Source organism: Amphibalanus amphitrite, unplaced genomic scaffold (genome assembly GCF_019059575.1).
Source record: "Amphibalanus amphitrite isolate SeventyFive unplaced genomic scaffold, NRLGWU_Aamphi_draft 000008F_arrow, whole genome shotgun sequence".
Taxonomy (NCBI): domain Eukaryota; kingdom Metazoa; phylum Arthropoda; class Thecostraca; order Balanomorpha; family Balanidae; genus Amphibalanus; species Amphibalanus amphitrite.
This window is the reverse complement of record NW_024881504.1, coordinates 69,456-91,911: the sequence shown is the minus strand read 5'-3', so window position 1 is coordinate 91,911 and position 22,456 is coordinate 69,456. Positions and strand designations below refer to the sequence as shown.

The 22,456-nt window shown below is 47.0% G+C and overlaps 1 protein-coding gene across 1 annotated transcript; it reads left to right on the top strand.

The window, feature by feature from the left end:
* The first annotated feature begins 1,040 nt into the window (after positions 1-1,040).
* LOC122379447 lies at positions 1,041-22,020 on the top strand. Its single transcript, XM_043361682.1, has 4 exons — positions 1,041-1,168; positions 1,745-4,345; positions 21,368-21,745; positions 22,011-22,020. Exons 1-4 carry the CDS (start codon positions 1,041-1,043, stop codon positions 22,018-22,020), a joined length of 3,117 nt encoding a protein of 1,038 aa, XP_043217617.1.
* Positions 22,021-22,456: the final 436 nt, after the last annotated feature.

The window sequence follows — 22,456 nt, the reverse complement described above, 5'->3', positions numbered from 1 at the left end:
CTGCCTGCACCTGCGCACTGCATTTGCCCTACTGCTCATATGCGTCTGCCCGTCTGCACCTGCCTGCATGTGCACTGCTCAGTAAGATGACAATAAAGAGTCACCTGTGGGTTGAGTTACAAAGATTGGTCTGAACGGTTATCACATAAAGTTCCAACAATAATGCTGCTGCACATTGTGTTTGCTGTGCTGTCAATTGGATTTTTGGGATCAGCCAGTGAATTACCTTGTGTTTGCTGCTAGTTGGTAACTTGGTTTGGTGTGACTACAAATTTGGTAATAAGCTGCTTGCGTCTGCGTCACCCTGTCTGGTAGCATTTAAGACATACTGGTTGCTGATCAGTGGCATATTGAGCATTATTGGACTCGGCTTAGTAGCTTTCTTCTGCATTGTGAGCAGTTGTCAGTTATTCTGTGTGTTTTTGGCTGACTGCCAGCTGATTGTAGACCTTCTGCTGGCTGATTTGTTGGTTTGCTGGTTGTTCCTGTAAGGGTATTTTGGTCATTATTGGTTATTTAGAAATAAGGTGACTGAGTTAGTTAAGGATCATTACTGCATAGGCATTTGGAGCTGTGCTGCTCATTGTTTGGGTGTATCTGATAACTGATTGTGACTTGTCAGAATTTTGGCTAGAATAGTTACTTGTCACAGTTACAATTGAGCTGTGCCTTGCCTTGCACTGTCACATTGCATAACCATTGCTTTTACATTACTGCTTGATGTTGGGCTAGCATTGTGTGTGACAAGTAGTGTATAGAGTGTGGATGTTAAGCCAGTGTCAGCAGTAAAGGAGCGTTGGATTGATTTCTAGGATTAAGGAGGACACTTTAGAGGAACATTGTAACCTGATTGGTTCCCTGTTCCCAACGGGTTCTTACTGAAGTTATTTTCCCTTATTTTCCTTTTCTTCGTCATGGGCCTTCCTTTGTTGGCTGCGATCAAAGAGCTGCGCATTGTCGACTTGAAGGCGGAACTTGAGAGTCGGAACCTGGACTTCAGAGGAACTAAAGCTGTTTTAGTTCATCGTCTTCATGCTGCCATGGAAGAAGAGGGTGTGAAGCCAGACGAGGTCAAGAGAAGTGAACTGAAGGGACAAGGCAAGACAAAGGAAGATGAGATTGCTGCAACTGATGAAGTTCATCCAGAAGACAGTGCGTCTCAGCAAGGGTCAAAGTTGTCTGGTCTCTCAGGCAAGCGAAGTTTGGCTGGTTCTCTGCGAAGTGCTGCAAATCAGGAAATGATGCTTTCAGCAGCAAGAAAGGCAGGACTTGTGGCGAAGATGGAAGCCCTGAAAAGTCAAGCTGCTGAAGAAAGTAAACTTCAGAAAATGATACAAGAACTGGAGTTCAAGAAACAGCAAGGAGCTCTAATGGCACAGATGGCTGAAGAAGAAGCACAACAAAGGGTACTTGCTCAGTGTGGAGGGAGCCGAGCTGGATCGGTGTTTGGAGCTCTGGCTACACCTCAAGAGCAACCTCAGACTTCACAGACGTTGAATGTAGAGGCTCCTGCATTTCAGCCTCTTGTGGATTTCAGACTGCAGCAAAATATGGACACAAATCAAGGTCATGAGCACCAGGAGGGTCAAGGAGCTTGTGGACAGTCAGAGCAAGTGACGGAGGAGCCCAGGCTTCTAGATGTGCTGCTACAAGTGACTGAGAAGGCACAGTTGCCTCCAGCGGAACTTGTGAAGTTTCGAGGCAACCCTGCTGAGTACTTCTCATTCATTCGCTCCTTTGACAGCCGCATTGGAGACAAACACATCAGTGATCACGACAAGTTGTTCTATCTGCAGCAGTACACCGAAGGACAACCACATGAGATTGTGAGAGGCTGCCTGCTTATGTCACCCGATGTAGGGTACCGGGAGGCTCGGCGCCTTCTGCAAAAGAGGTATGGAAATGAGGAGAACATCAGCGCCGCGCACATAGAGAAGTTGTTGGTATGGCCGAACATCAAGGCAGATAACATTGAAAGTCTGCAGAGCTTTGCAGTCGCAATGATGGTCTGTGACAGCGTGATGAAGAACATGCCTGTTGGTCTAAGAGAAACGGATCATCCACGCACGCTTCGGAAGATTGTGGAGAAGTTGCCATTCCACATCCATGATCGTTGGAGAAGATTGGCTGACGCTGCTATGGAACATGAACAACGGCGAGTCACCTTCTCGGACTTGGTCGAGTTTGTGGACAGAGAGGCAAGAATAGCGGCCAATCCCTTGTATGGGCGTCAGAAGATGGAAGCCTCAAGATCGAACTCAACCGCAAAGGAGAGCCAGCGCACGAGAACAAAGTATGGACTGGCCACGTCAGTGCAAGTTCGGAATCAGTGCATCTACTGCAAGAAGACGCACGCTTTGGAAGATTGCGAGACACTGAGACTGAGGAAGCCAGATGAGCGCAAGAAGTTCATCCAAGAAAAAGGTCTGTGCTTCGGCTGTCTGAAGTCTGGACACTTGGCAAGAGGATGTCAGCAGAGGAGCACCTGCAAGATCTGTGGCAGGCGCCACGTCACGCTGCTGCATCAAGATGGCAACTTCAAGGTCCCGAGTCAGACACCACAGCGGTCTCCTGATGAAGACCATGCAAGAGACAAAGGAGAAACCAATGTCAAGAGCTCAGATCGACCACAGCCACAGTTGGTGAAGACAGGCTGTGTCAATCAAGGCAACACAGGTTTGGCTGTCGTACCGGTGGTGGTGAGGTCGGGTGGAAGATCCGTGACGACACATGCTCTGTTGGACAGTGGAAGTACGGCATGCTTCTGTCAGGAATCACTTCTTGAGAAGCTCGGACTTCAGGACAAGAACAGAACACAGTTGTGCCTTACAACCGTGTGTGAGAACCGGATCAAGATCGACAGTCAGGTTGTCCATGGACTGGAAGTAGCTGACCTTGGAGGACGTCATGTTCTGCAGCTACCGGCGGTCTACAGTCTGGAGAAAGTTCCAGTTGACGACAGTGATATCCCCAGACAGGAAGATGTGAGCAGATGGCCTTATCTAAGGGACGTGCGTCTTCCCCGTGTGGACGCCCCAGTGGAGCTGATGCTCGGAAACAACGTCCCACTCGCAATGGAGCCGTGGGAAGTCATCCACAGCCAAGAGGGAGGACCGTTCGCTACAAGAACTCTGCTCGGATGGGTCATCAATGGTCCCGTTCGACACACCGAGAGAAGTACAGTGACGGCGAATCGTGTCCAGGTCGAAGAGGAAGGGATACCAGAGTTGATCGACAAGCTGTACAACGCAGAGTTCAGTGAAAAGCTGTCAGACGACACAAGATCAGCCTCAGTAGAAGATGAGAAGTGGCTGCAGAGAGTGGAAGATAGTATCGAACTGAGAGATGGCCACTACGAAGTAGCGCTTCCTTTGAAGACGGCAGAAGTGAGGCTGCCAAGCAACAGAACTATGGCTCTGCGCAGACTCGCCAGTCTGAAGAAGAAGTTGACTGAGAACACAAAATTCAAAGAGGACTACGTTACCTTCATGGAGAACATGTTGCAAGAGAATTTCGCTGAGGAGGTGTCAGACGAAAGCTTGAACAGGACAGACGGTCGTGTGTGGTACATCCCACATCATGGTGTGTATCACCCCCACAAGGCCGACAAGATCAGAGTCGTTTTTGATTGTGCGGCCAAGTACGGTGATGTATCCCTGAATGACGTGCTGCTTCAGGGTCCTGATCTAACCAGTTCCCTGCTCGGCGTTCTTCTGCGCTTCCGGACTGAGCCATTCGCATTCATGGCAGACGTGCGTGCCATGTTCTATCAGGTCAGAGTACCGCCGATGGATAGAGATCTGCTGAGATTTCTTTGGTGGCCGGAGGGCGACGTCAGCGTGAAGCCCAAGGACTACCGAATGAACGTACATATCTTTGGAGCAGCATCGTCTCCGAGCTGCTCGAACTTCGCTCTACAGCAGACTGCGCGTGACAACCAGGATGACTTCAGTGCAGAGGCGTTGGCGACGGTTCGAAGAAACTTCTATGTCGACGACTGCCTTCGTTCTGCACCCACGGTCGAAGAGGCACGGTCGCTGGCGCTAGAAGTGAAGACGCTGTGCAGCCGAGGTGGATTTGAACTAACAAAGTACGTCAGCAACAAGGAAGAAGCTCTGAACGAGATTCCGTCGACAGATCGAGCTGAACGTGTCACAGAGAAGGGACTCGACTTGGTGGAAGGAGCAAGTGTAAAGAAAGCTCTTGGAGTCAAATGGAACTTGGGAAGAGACACGCTTGGCTTCTGCGTCAATGTCAGACGGATGGAACCAGTGACAAGACGACAGATTCTCTCAGTCATCAGCTCGGTCTACGATCCGTTGGGAGTCGCCGGACCGTTCGTTCTGTGCGGAAAACTGATGTTGCAAGAGCTGATTGCAACCAAGATCGGATGGGACGACGCAATCACGCCAAGTCAAGAACGGAGCTGGACAAAATGGTTGGAGGATCTACCCAAGCTGGAAGCACTCGAAGTGGAAAGGTCTTTCAAACCCGATGGATTTGGTCGCGTTGTTTCTTGCCAGTTGCACCACTTCAGTGATGCAAGCGTGACAGGATACGGTGCGGTCTCGTACCTGAGATTGGTGAACGACAAGGGTCAAGTCCACTGCTCGATCGTCATGGCGAAGTCTCGAGTTGCGCCGCTTAACCCGCGCCCCGTTGGGCTCTGCCGAGCAACGCGCCCGGTTGGGGGGGGGGGGCCATTTTGGCCCCCCCCCCTAAGATCTCGAGAACCACGCAACATAGCGACAAGCGGTAAACGGCGTTGGATAGCCCCAACGGGGAACTACCTTGTGACCCAATTTTATTGACCTAGGTCAAACCGATGACGTCACAGGTCAGGTCAAAGGTCCAATTTTCACCGTTTACAGGCACTTCAAGAAATGCGTTGTAAAATCGAGTAAAATGCATTTCATTGAAAATAATCGATGGGTAAATGTTCTTCAAACACATATTTTGCTATTTGAGGTCACTGATACCAGGTCAGGTCACAGAGGTCAGGTCACGGGGGGGTCACAATATGAAAGTGTCGTGTGATACATGTTTTATGGTCCATTTTACATGACAAATGCGATTATATGGGTCAGGCAGCCTTTGGGGCCAGCTTAGATCACGTTTTGGTCAAGGTCAGGTCAAGGTCAGGTCAAGGTCAGGTCAAATTAGGTCAAATTTCAAAGTTAATATTTTTGCATAAAATGGGTATCGAATCGATGCAGCTCGTCACGGGGAGTTCAATGGTGGTCTTTGTTTTGCCGTACGTGGTCTAGAATTGCTAAAAATTGAGTTCAAAAATTTGACGTCATCATTTTTGAACAGTTTTTTCGCTATAACTTGGCCAAAAAACGAGATATCGATCTGAAATTTGGTATGTATATAGAAGAGCGCTGGCACTATCACATATATTCCGGTTTTTTTCGAAATTCGGAAAATTTTTGGATTTTTTCAAAGTTTTTCTAAAAAAATCAATTTTTTGATTTTTTTTGGTCAAAAACCAAAAATTTTGAAAATCCGAGATTGCAGTTTTGTAGCGCCGCTTTTTGTCTACTAGACCATATAAAGAACTTTGAAATTGCTTGATAACTGTAGATTTGGTGAGCGTTTCAAGATTGCATGTTTTTTGCCCATTTTTGCTCGAACATGACCTCAGTTTGACCTCAATAACTCCTGACCTAAGGTGACCTAAGACTCAAAATTTGGTGTGAAGGTGTCAAATTGATGCCCGGGAAGGTACTGAAAATTTGGCGGCGCTGCGCGCCGCCGTTTTCTTGCTATTCAGGAAAAACCACAGGGGGGGCCAAAATGGCCCCCCCCCCAACGGGGCGAGGGTTAAGAGGATGACAGTTCCACGCATGGAGTTGGCGGCAGCTGCGGTAGCTGCTAGACTGAACGCCATCATCAAGAAGGAGCTGCTGGAAATCAACATCGACCAAACAACGTTTTGGACGGACAGCACAACGGTTCTGAGGTATCTCAGGAACGAAACAGCAAGATACCAAGTCTACGTGGCCAATCGTTTGGCGATCATCAAGGATGAGTCCTCTCCATCACAGTGGAGATTCGTCACATCAGAAGAGAATCCGGCTGATGGCGCCTCCCGAGGGGTAAAGGCTACAGCACTCCTGGACCACAGGTGGCTGCACGGACCTGACTTCCTACAGAAGGAAGAGAAGGAGTGGCCGGCCTTGCCAGAAGGCATGGAAGCTCTAGAACCAGAAGACGACGAAGTGCTTCGACCCAGAGCGTGCTACACTGTGAGTGGTGTGGAAGAACAGAGCCCCACTGAAAGGTTCATCCACCACTACTCAGACTGGCACCGGCTCAGGAAAGCGGTAGCCTGGATGCTACGGTTCAAGAAGTTTCTACAGTCAAGAACGATCAAGACAGATGGCCAAGCTGGAGGTCCTGTCACCCGGTCACGAACTCGAGCGGTTAGTGGCCCATCCCTGCTGTCATCTGAAGAGCTTAGAGAAGCTGAAAGGACTATCATCCAGCAGGTACAGAAAGAACCTTTCAAGATAGAGCTCCAAGCCCTAGCCCGGGGTGCTGGAGAACTTGAGACCCAGAATGGAAAGACGCTTCCAAGGAAGAGTAAGCTGAGGCAGTTGGATCCTGTCCTGGTGAACGGGATTGTGGCGGTTGGAGGTCGCTTGGCCATGGCCCCGATCTCGGACAGCATGAAGCACCCACCGATACTGCCAGCACGTCACCATGTTACCGACTTGATCATCAGACACGCGCACACTCAAGTGGGCCACCAAGGACGGGAGCACACGCTTTCGAAGCTGAGAGAGTCGTATTGGCTGATACGTGGCAGTTCAAGCGTGCGTCGGGTTCTGAGGACGTGCACAAGTTGCAGAAAACGTCAAGCAAAGCCCATGGAACAGGAAATGGCTGATTTGCCCGCAGACAGAGTGACGCCCGATCAGCCAGCGTTCAGCAGCGTGGGCGTCGACCTGTTTGGACCCTTCTATGTCAAGAGAGGAAGGGCTCAAGTGAAACGCTACGGGGTGGTCTTCACCTGCATGGCCATGCGTGCTGTGCACATCGAAGTAGCTGACAGTCAATCAACGGACTCCTTCATCAACGCGCTACGACGGTTCTTGGCTAGAAGAGGTCCAGTTAAACTCATCAGATGCGACAATGGCACGAACTTTGTTGGCGCTGAAAGAGAGCTCAAGGCAGAACTTGAAAACTTGAAGCAGACTCAAGTGCATGAGGCTATGTTGAAGCAGGACATAGAGTGGCGGTTTAATCCCCCCTCTGCCTCCCACTTCGGTGGAGCATGGGAAAGACAAATCCGCACCGTTCGAAAGATCTTGGACAGCCTGCTGAACCAGCAAGGACTCCTTCTGAAAGCAGCCACAGACTCCTAGGTTGTAACATGCGACGAGGGTAGCTATGAGGCACATCCTCATAGCCATCCGAAGCCGCTTACCACGCAAGCTTACCAGCACGTTTACCAGCTGCAGGCGTTCGTGACAACAAGCGGGGTTGCACGCAAGGTTATCCGTTTAGTAGGTGCCAGCCGGGGCCTCGTCAGCTGAGCTAATAGCAACATGACCTAATTGAGGGACACGCCAAAAACTGGCCGAGAACAAGCCAACGGCGGGTAACACTGTGAGGCTGTGCGTAGTTCATTAACATTGCGCAAAATTAGGTTCCTGAACATGCTCTCGCTCGTAGGCATTTGTTCCACAAAGGGCATTGTTAACGTGCATGGTTCTGACTACTAATGTCCATATATGTTGTAACGAGGTGCAAGGGAGGCACTCGTAAAAAATGCCTAATTTCAAAATTAGCTAGTGAATTTTTTTACAGTGTACGAGGGGCTTGTAAGTTTTTTTTACAGTGCAAGGGCCAGCAAAGACCTTCAGGAGCCCTGGGATCCTGGAGACCGGCGTGGTACTCTCTGGCGTCACTGGGAGCCCTCAGAGTCACCAGTGTGGGGCCTACGGAGTTGCTGATAGGTAGCCGTCAAGATGCGTTTGTGTAAGACCTTCAGAGGCGCCAGTGTGGGGCCCTCAAAGCCACTGCCGATGTAGGGTCTTAAAGGGACTATCCCACCTTTAACATGGGGTTTGAGTTGAGATAGCCAAGTTTGCGGCGAGGTTCAGAAACCACTATCTATCTAGGTTGCAACCCCCGCGGCCTCTTGGTGTTGAAGAAATTCGTTCCCTTCATTTGAAAATGGGCCTTGTACAAGGCCCTATCTTCAACATGGAGCGACCGTTAGTGAGACGTCACCTCGTTTAGTCATTCTGATTTAAATGGGTTTGTTCGTTGAAAAATCGCTTAAAACTTGGTCTTAACCCTATTCCTGGCGGGGGGGGGGCCTCAGGAGCCCCCCCCTGAGGTTTTTTGGTTATTTCTCCCAAACGCGTTGAGCTAGGAAGCTCAAATTTTCTGACTTTTCCTAAAAGGCTTCTACGCAACATGTCTGAAAATTTTGAGTTGATCTGACCTCAGGTCAGGTCACCAGAGGCGGTTTGGTGACCCTACCTCAGAAAAGTTTGCAATCACGCCAGAGCTAGAGTTTTTGACCGATCAATTTCTTCTCTTCAGGCTTTAGTTAGGGTACCAGTATGTGCAATTTGTATATCTCGGAATTTTGATATCGGTGACCTAAGGTCAGGTCAGTTTCGCTATCTCCCCATTATAAGTCAATGGGGGAAAAATCAACTCCCTGTTTTTACCACTAAAACGGGTCGGAATGGCCCCATATACCATACATGACTTCATATACGATCAACCTTCACTACCTTGAGGTCTGTTTTGCTGTTGGGCAGCTGTGAGGTCATGTGACGTCATCAAAGGTCACCAAAGGTTTTTGGCCAATAACTCCGTACAGGAACAAGATACAGACGCGTGGATGGTCTCATTGTGTTCAGCTCGTCAAGACGCATCGAATGATATACATGATGACCTCGAGGTCACGTGACCTGAGGTCAACCTTTGACCTTGACCTTTCGAGGTCAACATATATATCATTCGATGCGGATTGACGAGAGGATCACGATGATGCCCTTAGTTTGTTCCTATCCTGACTAATTCGAAAGTTATTCGAGAAAAACTCTCTCCATATCTAGCGCCGCCATTTTGACTTTTTCGACCCCTGTGACGTCATCTTTGACCTGACCTGAAAATGACCTTTGTAAAAATTGTAGATCTTGACCGTGCGTATCCGATGCCGTTTACCGTTTGTCGCTATCTTGCTTCGTTCTCGAGATCTCAGGGGGGGCCGAATCGGCCCCCCCGCCAGTTTCTTGTCCCGGCGGAGCCCGCCAGGAATAGGGTTAACTTTGTTGTGGTGCCTACAGAGTAAAAAGAATCAGCTTTATGATAGTAATGTGGCCTGGGGAAGGAGGTATTTTTGGGCTGTGACGTCACATATTTGAAAGTTTGTGTTTGGAATATGGGAAGCCTAAGATGTTTAATGAAAAATAAATGCCAGAACCGTGCTTCTGGTCATCCAATCTATAAAGTCGGGCACAATTTAACCCTCGCCCATGTAGGGGGGGGGTTGGTGCAACCCCCCCTGAGGTTTTTCGGAAATAGTGCAAAAACGGCGGCGCGCAGCGCCGCCAAATTTTGGGTACCTTATGAGGCAAACCTTGCGCATCTTTTGATAAAAAAAAATTTGACCGGGTCATGTCAGGTCACGGAGTTATGACGTCACAAAGGGAACAGCCTCCGGCCGGATTTTCACAAACTGAGTGCCAACGCCCGAGGTTTCCTGCCGGTGGTACGGACATCGGTTGATGGATCGTGATTAAACTTCCCATGCATGCTGGGGCAAGTATTGGCTATCATATGGTATAAGAAACTTGACCGGGTCAGGTCAGGTCACGGAGCTATGACGTCACAAGAGGAACAGCGTCCGGTACTATTTTTGAAAAGCGCCCGAACCACTATTTTGCTAATTCTTGTCACCTCAATGGGAATATGCAGCAATATTAGCTTCTATAGGGAGCAAATGGACATCCCAAATCCAAAAATACAATTAGATTTCAAAAATTTAAATTTTGATTTTTCGAATTTCTGCCGCCGACTGTGACCTTGCCGACTTCCGGCGCTCCCAACGCGCCATTTTTAGAGCTAGGGAAACGAAATACATACCAAACGATAGAGAATTGATCAAGGAACACGATAGTGAAGGTTTCAAGTCGATATCTCCCACCGTTTTGCCGCAATCGCCGCGGAAAATTTGAAAAAGTATATTTTCCTAAAATTTGACCTTTGACCGGTCAAAAGTAGGTCAAATGTTGACCTAGGACCAAAAAATATACCACCAATCGCGAGATCTCGGCGAGAGCAATCCGTTGGTCTTTTCCGCTAAGCTCTACGACACTCCGTTTTCAAACGCCAAGGGGGGGGGGGGTCGCACCAACCCCCCCCCCTGCATGGGCGAAGGTGGCAGATCGCCGTTTACGGGCGAGGGTTAACTGGTTTTAACAACATTTTAGAAGGTGGGATAGTACCTTTAACCCGCGCCCTGCTGGGGGGTGTTTGAACACCCCCCTTGTGGTTTTTTGCAAATATCTCAAAAACGGCGGCGCGGAGCGCCGCCGTTTTTGGTACACCTTATCATACATCAATTCTACACATGTTGTGAAAATTTCAGACCAAGGTCATTCAAGGTCAGGTCACCAGGTCACTTGAAGTGACCTCACCTCATAAAAAGTTTCAATGTCTGTCATAGCTACACTGAGTGACCGATCGCTTTGAAACTTTCAGTGATTGCTCAGAGCAATAGCATGTACAAAATTTTTATCTCAGAATTTTGATATCGATGACCTAAGGTCAGGTCAATTTTGCGACCTCCCCATTATAAGTCAATGGGAGAAAATTGAAATGCGTCTCCTTTGGACGAAAGACATTATAAACACTCCCAAACACTGAATTACAAGTGGTTTAGACACACTGAACATGAAAATGGTGTCCGTGACCCCTGTTTATGCCCTGAGGTCATCTTAGGTCACGAATGGTATCTATCAGCTTTTCGCAAATAACTTTTGATATAGGCATGCTAGCCTTCGCCCCAGTGGGGGGGGGGCATATGTTACCACCCTGTCGCGTTTTTTGCGTGTAAATAAAAAACCGCGGCGCGTAGCGCCGCGCCGCTTGGGGTAGCTTTTGGTACATCAATTTTGGACAATGTGTGAAATTTTTGACCCCAAGTCATGTCAGGTCAGGTCACCAGGTCAAGTTAACTGACCAAGCCTAAAAAAAGGTTTGCAATCATGTCCAGCCTGCAGTGTTTGTCAGAAAGGTTTTAAACTTGGTGGATTGCATGCTGTTATGGGCGCCTACAATTTGTATATCTCGGATTTTTTATATCCGGGACCTAAGGTCAGGTCAGTGGCGTGACCCTTCCATTACAAGTCAACGGAGAAAAATGAAAATGCCTCTAGATCCGTGTGTACGCATCGGAACAGTCCAAATATTTCAGAATCACAATGATTTAGTCCACTCGTGATGACCAAGGTGTCATTTTTGCTGATAGCCTCTAGACAGGTCATCCGAGGTCACTTGAGGCTACAAACAGTTTTTTGCCAATAATTCGCGATTGGAAAGAGATAGAACGCTAGGGATGGTCTCATTGTGTTTGTCTTGTTGAGACGCATCGACTGATATGCAACATGACCTTTTCCGGTAAGGTCATGACCTTGACCTGAGGTCAAATTTTCAAGTTGACCTTTCAAGGTCAAATTATAGTTCATTCGACGCGTCTCGGCGAGGGGAACACGATTCTGGCAATAGAAATGTCGTGGCTTTTTGTAGTCGAAAGTTATTGCCGAAAAACACTTTTCGAAAAAACAGCTATTTTTGGAGTTTTTGCCCTCTGCAGGCTAAACCGTTGACCTGAGGTCAATATTGATAATGACCGTTTCAAAAGAAGAGTTCAAAAGCTATCGTTTGCTCTTCCATACGTTTTTCTAGCTACCATAGTTCCTGAGATAGCGGCATGTTTTCTGAAAAATATAATGACAATTGACAAATTTTGACCTTTGATGACCTCTGGTGACCCCAATATTGCTCTAAGGTGAAAAATGATCGAAATACTTTCAAACGTACGCATTGAGAGCTATCGACAGCTTTTTACCGCGTCTTCCTAGCCCTCTTAGTTTTTTAGTTAGAGGTGGGTGGTAACATATGCCCCCCCTCACTATTGCGAAGTTGGCTGAGACCGCCACTGGGGCGCGGGCTAGAGCGATGAAAACGCCTTAGCTGTGTTCAGCTCGACGATACGGATCGACTGATATGCAACATGACCTTTTCCGGTCAGGTCATGACCTTGACCTGAGGTCAAATTTTCAAGTTGACCTTTCAAGGTCAAGTTATAGTTCATTCGATGCGTCTTGACGAAAGGAACACGATGCCGGTAAAAGTAAGCTCGTACAAGGCTTGGGTCAAAAGTTATTGCAGAAAAACTGTTTCCGAAAAAATCGGCTATTTTTGCAGTTTTTGCCCCCTGTAGGCAAAACCGTTGACGTTAAGTCAAATCTGAGAGAATTACTCAGAAAGGGCGTTAATAGGGCTATCGAATGCGCTTTTCCGCGGCGCTGTAGCTCTATTGGTTCCCGAGTTATGCGTTGGCTTCTTGGAAATTGTCGACATTCGACCTGGAAATCGGCGAAATTTTGCCTTCAATGACCTCTGGTGACCTGACCTTTGACCTGACCAAAAAATTGACCGAAGTGATTTCGTCATTATTTTTGACGCTCTTTCGAACGCCGCCTTCCGCGTATCGCTACGTGGCCCAGGAGCCGAGTTAGAAGGGGGGGGGGGTGTTCAAACACCCCCCACCCAGCAGGGCGTGGAAATCCAGGACCCCCAGCCGGGCGCGGGTTAAGAAACATTGGTGTTAGTCCCTCAGATTGGCGGTGTTGGGCCCTCAAAGGCGCCGGCAGAGGTGCACAAATAGCCCAACCTGTCTCCTACACGGTCTCCGATGGCTCCGGTTTGTCTCACCGATCATCCTTAGATATAGCCCAACATATCTATACTTTCAAGTAAAGCTGGTTATTTACATTACAGTTATTAATATTTACAGGACGTAAACGCTATTCCTGAAGTGTTTTTATTTCTGAAGCTATCCGCAGATATATCGTCATTTTTTAAGAAGCCGACAGACATACGGCATGCGCTGATTTGGGCAAAGTGCGAGGCAAGACTTGGTACACCTCCACCTGAAATGCATACTGGTGGTGTATAAATAGACTAGAGTGAGGCGGTCTGGTTGTTGACTGTCTGGAAACACTGGAAAGTCAAGAACTACCCTCATAAAACCACCGGGACGATCAATTAATTCCTCTCATCCAATGAGGGTTCAGTTCCACATGGACCAGACGGGCGTCCATCTGCCGTCCCATAGCGTCCCTCTCCCGTTTAGTGGGGCAGTTACTACTTGGCGGGCTGAAGGTGAAGTGACGTAACGCTGCAGTGTACGGTGCACATCAGTGTTTCTGTTTAGGAATATGAAACTTTAAGGAGTGTGTAACAAGTTTTTTCCTGGATCAACATTACTTCATTTAGGTAAGAAAACATTATTTGAGGACGATTTTGCAATATTTGCTAATGGGACGAAGCCCATTAAATTGCTATGGAAAACCTATCATATTGAGGACCACAAACGTTAAGAAAACGTTTTGACTGTAGGCTTTAAGAAGCGGCTTTAAATCCTTTTATAATCCATCGCTGACTAAATCTAGGTATACTGCAATCTATACACATTTCAGGTGCATCGCTAATCTCTTCGCTAATACAGATCCTGGTATATTTTTCTTGCTTAGCAAACCTCAGCTGTCTTGTAAAATTTTCATGACGCATTCATACATTACAGTTTAGAGGCAGATAAATCCGATATTCCTGTTTTCTGCGTGGCTCTGTGAGGTCGGTCCCTGCCATGGATGGTGTGAGACCATCCATGCTGCCGATCGTTCGACGCGCTAGTTTTATTGGGGGTTATATGACCGAAGGACATCGACGGCCGACGGAACTGCCTCGCCTGGCGGGGTCACCAATGTGGAACACGCTGCCGGTTTTTCCGAAGTAAAACTGGAGATTTGCTAGACAAAGTTAGACTAAGTGAAATTAATGTACTTAGCCATATGAAAGCAAATGTTTGACAGAAAGTAAGCGGGCATTTTGTCGCTGCTGGAGACAACTGCCGGAAAACTAACTGCATTCCCGCAACATCCAATTACTCATCGATACGTATCAAATGAAGCAGGGCAGATTACCATATTATTTTTCTCAGGATGTCGGAATATAACAACATGTTAAAATACCAAAAAGGTGCAATATCCTTGTTTATAACACAGCATTTGTTTCGAGTCTGTGCCTTTGGATGGATCTCATGTGCTTAATTAAAATCTTTAGAAAAATGCACTAAGTATCCATTTGAATTATTACTTATGCCAACATGAATGGTAGAAGAAAAATCAATTGTAATTTGTTGTCAAGTCTAGATGTGTTTTCTCCACTGTCAATGACTGATTTCTTCTTGCTGAGTAATGTTTTGCAACCTATAAATTTATATACCAGTGGTGGCTCAAATATTGCTGTTATAGCTATGCAATGTGTAATCTTATATTGTTTAAATAAAGTTAGGCAAATTCAACTGAAATCATTACTGTAATATTTGAAATATGTCATCTGATTGACCTTCATCATACCAACATATAGCCTGGGCAAGGATTATGTCAAAAATGGCAAGGCAAGAGGAAAATAGAACAAGTCAGATTGTATTGCCACTCCTTTAGTTAGAGAATGAGGACAAGTTATAAGCAAAAAGCTCAGATCACCTTGAAATCTTGAAATCAATGTCAAAAAGCCTACCTACCTGACAACTTGTATGGTCTCCCTCTTTTTAAAGTAATGCAATGCATTAGGTAGGTACATTGCTAGGTGTAAAATTTATGGAGAACTTCACAAACCCCATTACAAATCAGTTTTATAAGCATATGCTTCAAATTGCTATGCTTCCCACACTAACTGAAAGGTTTTTGAGCAAACTCATGAGCAAACTCCATGCCAGCATATCTTGTTATTGAGTAAACATGTTGACTACTTAACTGACCATTCCTTTTTCTATAATCATATTAATTACAATTCTACACAGACCTGTAGACAATTCATGACACATTTTCCACCCACAAAATTTATACACAACTGAACACAAAGCCTATGTTGAAAATAATCACATATCTCTGTTGTATTTTTGCTGTATAGGTACCTGTCTATAAAACATGAATAATTTGATGTTGTGAGCCTTGTGCCCAGATGAATGTTTGTGGTATTGGTGTTACAACAAGGAAATTGAAAATTTGTCATGCAGTTTAGGGAAGTTATACCTAGGTAATGTTCAAAATAAAGTGAGATTCCTTCAATTACTAAATATCTAGTATATTGAAGAGCCATATATTCTTTTGAAGGAAATTATTAGGTACCTATTTACATTAGAGCTAGGTAGGTAGTTACCTGCATGTTAGCATCTTTCAATGTTGTTCTTTATCAGTCAAAATGAATGGAAAATTTAAAAAAATACATAAGTAGAAGTGATCAGATAGGATAGGTAAAGCAATTTCACAATTCATTTGACTTTCAGTTTCAGTTTTCATCAAGCCAATTAGGTTGGGTACCTACCTACTTACCAGCACCTCCATAATCGCTCCCCAAAATGCCCCCTGCCACGAACCTCTTATGAAGAGTTTAAAGAAGTGCAGGCTGCAGATTTCCGGCCCATGCAGAGTTTTCATTTCTTTGGCAATTCCTTAACTCCACTTGGAGCTCACAACCTTCTATTACCACACCATCACAAAATATAATGTGAAAGTCCTTATACACTTTGCTTACACTGCACAAGACACACATCCACAGCACAGTACAGCAACTGAAGCGAGCTGTTCACTGTTACAATTATCTTTCAAATTCAACTGACACCGATAGCTGGTTACCACGCAACGCGCTAGCAAATGGCGTCAGCTTGTCCCACGAATGGCGGTTGCTATGGAAACCAGCTGACGAAACTTTACCAGAACCCGTTTTCGAACAGGAGTTTTGTTTTAACTGATAGGCGCCCCAAGAATTTGTGCGCCGTTTTTCGAAACATGCCCACCACTTTCGCAGTTTTTCATCCTACATTTTACCTACACGGTGTCTCATGAGACACAATGTTAATCCAATGGGAACTGTCTCGTGGGTGTCTCATGGAGGAGATTTGTAGGAACTGTTTTTGAAGACACGTAAAGAAATGTAATGACCAAATGCCGTCGACAGCTGATTGTACCGACCAATTGCTACCAGCTAGCTGTTTTTATAGTCATTTTTGTACAGAAAACACAAACTGAAATCTGTCTCGCGGCTACCCTCTTCGGCTCTTTCCTGTCTCCTACATTGTAGGCAAGTAGGAAGGTTTGTGCACCTCTGGGCGCCGGTGTGAGACCCTCACAGGCGCCGTTATGGGCCCTCAGAGACACTGGTGTGGAGCCGTTCCATGCGGGTATGGACCAGGACCCTAACCCGCGACCGCCTGGGGGGGGGGGGGTCGGATCCGACCCCCCTCCGTTTTTCTTGAATAACTTATGAACCGCTTACGCTATCGACTTGAAACTTGGCATACCTTCTCCCCCATCAATTTGACGTGTCCTGTGCAATTTTTAAGAAAAATTCCAAAAATTTTGAGATATATCGATTTTAGTGATGTAACTACATGGCTTTTTCAGTCAAAAAGTGGTAAATGTTTAAAAAAATCGCCAAAAATCAGGGTTTAAAGCAAATTGCAAATTAAGGACATGACTAGATGCCGCTCAACGAGTTCTTTAACATGGTTATCTCCGATTTTCCATAAGATGCGTTTTTCACCCCAAAAAATTCAAAAAACTATATTTTTTGGAAAACAGCTCATAAAATCCAAAATTTTGAGAATTTCGAAAAAAACGGAATATATGTTATAGAGCTCTATTAGAACATTGCATGTCCCAAATTTCAACTTTCTATCTTGATTTTTGACCCCCAAATTGTAAAAAATAGCTCCAACATGCATAGAGCATGGTGATGTCATAAGCATTTTCGTGAATTAGAGGCACTTCTGAACAATGCATGTGAAAACAAATGGCACCACTAGATTCCTGGGACAAAGCTCGTCTAGAAAAGTGCATTTTTATGTCAAAACAAGTTGAAAAATTGACCTTTTTTTCTTAGCCCTCTCTTAGTTAGTATGGTAGGTACACACGATTTTTATGCTTTCAATGCACACTTAGCACCAAGCACAGTGACTTGGGGACACATATAACCATTACCATCGGATTCGGCGTGAAAAATAAGCCATAAAACATGTGTCGCACGCCCATGTAGCAGAAAGTGAAAACCGTGACCTTTCGTGACCTGACCTGACCTTGACCCGTACTTAGTATGACCCCTATACGCACATGGTACCTTCACTAGGTCTTTGAGGTCATTTTTTGTGAGTTTCGAGCAGCAGCTGTCGATTCCGTTGTCCGTAAGCCTAACTATGCAAAACCCCAGAATTTGACCTTTGACCTGACCTTGACCCGAAAGTTAACCTCAATCTTAAAATCTTAACCCTATTCCTGGCGGGGGGGGGCCTCAGGAGCCCCCCCTGAGGTTTTTTGGTTATATCTCCCAAACGCGTTGAGCTAGGAAGCTCAAATTTTCTGACTTTTCCTAAAAGGCTTCTACGCAACATGTCTGAAAATTTTGAGTTGATCTGACCTCAGGTCAGGTCACCAGAGGCGGTTTGGTGACGCTACCTCAGAAAAGTTTGCAATCACGCCAGAGCTAGAGTTTTTGACCGATCAATTTCTTCTCTTCAGGGTTTAGTTAGGGTACCAGTATGTGCAATTTGTATATCTCGGAATTTTGATATCGGTGACCTAAGGTCAGGTCAATTTCGCGACCTCCCCATTATAAGTCAATGGGGGAAAAATCAACTCCCTGTTTTTACCACTAAAACGGGTCGGAATGGCCCCATATACCATACATGACTTCATATACGATCAACCTTCACTACCTTGAGGTCTGTTTTGCTGTTGGGCAGCTGTGAGGTCATGTGACGTCATCAAAGGTCACCAAAGGTTTTTGGCCAATAACTCCGTACAGGAACAAGATACAGACGCGTGGATGGTCTCATTGTGTTCAGCTCGTCAAGACGCATCGAATGATATACATGATGACCTCTAGGTCACGTGACCTGAGGTCAACCTTTGACCTTGACCTTTCGAGGTCAACATATATATCATTCGATGCGGATTGACGAGAGGATCACGATGATGCCCTTAGTTTGTTCCTATCTTGACTAATTCGAAAGTTATTCGAGAAAAACTCTCTCCATATCTAGTGCCGCCATTTTGACTTTTTCGACCCCTGTGACGTCATCTTTGACCTGACCTGGAAATGACCTTTGTAAAAATTGTAGATCTTGGCCGTGCGTATCCGATGCCGTTTACCGCTTGTCGCTATCTTGCTTCGTTCTCGAGATCTGAGGGGGGGCCGAATCGGCCCCCCCCGCCAGTTTCTTGTCCCGGCGGAGCCCGCCAGGAATAGGGTTAAGAGTGCTTTGGGAAGGTCTTGTAGAGACCTTTCGAACGCCGCCTCGCGGGGCTCGATACGACCATTGGTTCTCGAGATAGCAGGGGGGGGGGGTCGGATCCGACCCCCCAGGCCGTCGTGGGTACGGAAATAGCCCAGGCGGTGCCGGGCTAATTAGAGCTGACGCTTAATAGGTCAGCAAGGTCACTCAGAGGCCAGCACAGGGCCCTCAGAAGCCGGTGTGGGCCCTTATGGAGATGTGTGATGTGTGGCGACTCAGGAGCCCGTGACTCCGTGAGGTGCTCTCACGAGTCCTGCAGGTTTTATCTCAGTCGAAATAAGACACGCTTGGACCCTGAGCGGCCAATTGGCACTGCAGGGCCTCTCGGGCCCATAGGGCACCATGCATCTAATGAGGCGGCACGCGCTCCTTGTGCCCCCCCTGGTTACGCTGCACTGGGTGCGGCCATACAGGTAAATCATATTCTAACTTCTAACTTCATATTCTAAGTCCCTATTCCCAAGCATAGGCGGCGGCCGATTCCTGGTTTGCGCAATATGAGTGCCATCGTTAGACAATACGGTCCAAAGGGTTGGAGCAGCATTACTTCCCTGTGGTAAGAACTAAGAAGCAACATATTTTTAGACAAAACAAAGCAATGACAACTAAATTGAGGTTACTAATACGACTCTGATCACAAAAGTAGTTACTAGGAAGGCTTTCTAATCCATTTTTATTTAGTTCCTCGTTATAGGCGTAAGAAGTGTAAGTCTGAACGGGGGGGGCATACTTGTACTGAATGCCCTCCCCCAGGCTCCTGTCGGAGGGGGGGGGGTCATATGCCGCTAATGCCCCCCTCGATCCGCCAGTGACGTTGAGTGACCTTGGTCTTATGTTTTTCAACATGTGCATAAAAGGATGTATGATAAGGGGTGAGCACCGTCCTCTTGACGTTTGACATTTGACGACGCATTTGATGGATGCACGCAGGGGACAATGTGGTACGCGGAACGATGTCGCAGTGAAGCGCATTTCTCACGAGGATAAAGATGAGCAGCGCATCATAAAAGAAATCAAGCATCTTCAAAAACCTGAAGGCATGGACAGCGCCAAGGTCATCAGGTAAGATGGAAACTTCATGTCTCGAATTATATATATATATATATATATATATATTAGGGTGTGTCATCGAGGGGGTGATTCTCGCAGAATCAAACGCCGTAAGGTTTTTCCTTGGCACATTGATCAATAATGAATTTTCATCCATATCCGAGTCCACCAAAATTAAAATTCGTGCGGCGCCAGCCGTTCAAAGTTTTGGCGCCCGGCGTTGCAGTCTCCAATGCTGAGCGTCACCCAGCACTGCGAATAACACCAAGTATTGTAGGAGATAATAATGCAAAATAACTACCGCTGAAAATGATGCTTTTGAGCGCTTCTAAGGCTGATTGTTGCAAAAAAAAGCATGTCCTTAGAGTGTCCAATTATTCTTTTTATTGTGCTCAATGAATTAAATCGAGCATGGCTTCTGAAACTAAAGAAGAAGCTGCCCGATTTTGAGAAGCGGGCGGGGTGGAACTGGAGGCGGAGACGGGAAGTGACTCAGATTCGTCTTCTGAAAACACCGACTCCGTGGCATCCTCTGGGCGGTGCTTCTTCTTCTTCTTCTTCTTCAGCATGTCATCTCGTGTGACCTGGCCCGTCTCCACCAGGAAGTCCCGGATGAGTCCAGCCTCGGTGGAAAGGATCTCCCTCAGCGTCGGCAAAGGGCCCCACGGGCGGGTCCGTGGCCCCTGGTAGGCGGGGTAGTCGACCAACAGGTGTTTGGCCGAGTCCGGTTCGTCGCAACGGACTTACTCGTCAGACTCGGCCGGACCAAGTCGGAATCGGGTGTCTCCGGTGAGTGGGGAGCAGCTCACGCGGAGCTGTGCCACTGTGATCGACGCTCGGCGGTCCAGTTCTCTCTCCGTGGCCCAGAGCGCCACATCGTCCGCATTCGCAGATGTGTACCTCCAGTTCCCGAGCCGCAGTTATAGCCGGTCATACGAGCCTGCAGGGTTAGCGTCCGATGGCTGCGCTGGTCCTTCAGGAAGACAGCCTCCTCCTGAGTGACTGTGGGCGATGAGACTTTTGCACCTGCTATGAGAGTTGCATTTGCATTTGGCGATATCCAGGAGTTGTTGAATTATGCAGTGGCGGCGCTTTGCTGGTTCCCTGTGTCGTGCTATAATTGTCGTATGGGCATTTCCTAATCAGCTACGTTTTTTTCGCCTCGTGAATTATGATCCGGATAGCATAGGGCCCTGCCGAAAGTGACACGGCCGCGTACAAAACATTTCGTGATAGGACAGCCGGCACTTTTGTCCCAACAGCGACTGCTGACTAAAGCAGAGGCCTTCAGTTATGTCAGGTGGCTGAGTGCTCAAAGAAGAAATCCAACAAATAGTGCATTTAGGGCCGTGGCGAAAAAAGGACAAGGCAACTCTGAACTAATGAAGGAATCCCTGTTCGCGATCTATGTAAAACACACGACGAAAGTGATCAAAAGGGACTGCTATAAGCCCCACAGACAGCCCTACAGACTTCTGAACAAAACACCAGAGACACAGGAAGGAACAAAGCGCCGCCACTGCATAATTCAACAACTCCTGGATATCGCCAAATGCAAATGCAACTCTCAGAGCAGGTGCACAAGTCTCATCGCCCACTGAGTCACTCAGCAGGAGGCTGTCTTCCTGAAGGACCAACGCAGCCATCGGACGCTAACCCTGCAGGCTCGTATGACCGGCTATAACTGCGGCTCGGGAACTGGAGGTACACATCTGCGAATGCGGACGATGTGGCGCTCTGGGCCACGGAGAGAGAACTGGACCGCCGAGCGTCGATCACAGTGGCACAGCTCCGCGTGAGCTGCTCCCCACTCACCGGAGACACCCGATTCCGACTTGGTCCGGCCGAGTCTGACGAGGAAGTCCGTTGCGACGAACCGGACTCGGCCAAACACCTGTTGGTCGACTACCCCGCCTACCAGGGGCCACGGACCCGCCCGTGGGGCCCTTTGCCGACGCTGAGGGAGATCCTTTCCACCGAGGCTGGACTCATCCGGGACTTCCTGGTGGAGATGGGCCGGGTCACACGAGATGACATGCTGAAGAAGAAGAAGAAGAAGCACCGCCCAGAGGATGTCACGGAGTCGGTGTTTTCAGAAGACGAATCTGAGTCACTTCCCGTCTCCGCCTCCAGTTCCACCCCGCCCGCTTCTCAAAATCGGGCAGTTTTTTTCTTTAGTTTCAGTAGCAATGCTCGATTTAATTCATTGAGCACAATAAAAACAGTAATTGGACACTCTAATGACATGCTTTTTGCAACAATCAGCCTTAGAAGCGCTCAAAAGCATCATTTTCAGCGGTAGTTATTTTGCATTATTACCTGCTGCAATACTTGGTGTTACTCGCAGTGCTGGGTGACGCTCAGCATTGGAGACTGCAACGCCGGGCGCCAAAACTTTGAACGCCGCACGAATTTTAATTTTTTGTAAAAACGGTTGCTATGCCGTGTGTTTGCAGGTCTCAGTGCCAAGGAAATTCTTTACGGCATTTAGTTCTGTTACTGATGACACACCCTAATATATATATATATATATATATATATATATATATATATATATATATATATATATATATATATATATATATATGTATTTGTATCGAGTTTCAAACAAAATCTCAATCGCACACGTCCACACGTGTCCAAACCAAGACGAACAATGATTGCTGTGCGCCACTTTCCACACGGCACTCGCCACACTGCAAAATACAATACTACTAAATTCACTGCAAACTGCACAAGAAACAACGCACCTAAATTGAAACTCATTCCGTAATATCCTTCCGGCCTTTGAAG

Excerpts from the sequence above, each read along its gene's own strand:
- LOC122379447 (XM_043361682.1), top strand. The coding sequence starts at position 1,041 with ATGGAAGAAGAGGGTGTGAAGCCAGACGAGGTCAAGAGAAGTGAACTG. Across the intron at positions 1,169-1,744 it reads GACAGTGCGTCTCAGCAAGG|CCGCATTGGAGACAAACACA; the intron begins GTCAAAGTTGTC and ends CTCCTTTGACAG. Across the intron at positions 4,346-21,367 it reads GTCGCCGGACCGTTCGTTCT|GTACACATCTGCGAATGCGG; the intron begins GTGCGGAAAACT and ends CGGGAACTGGAG.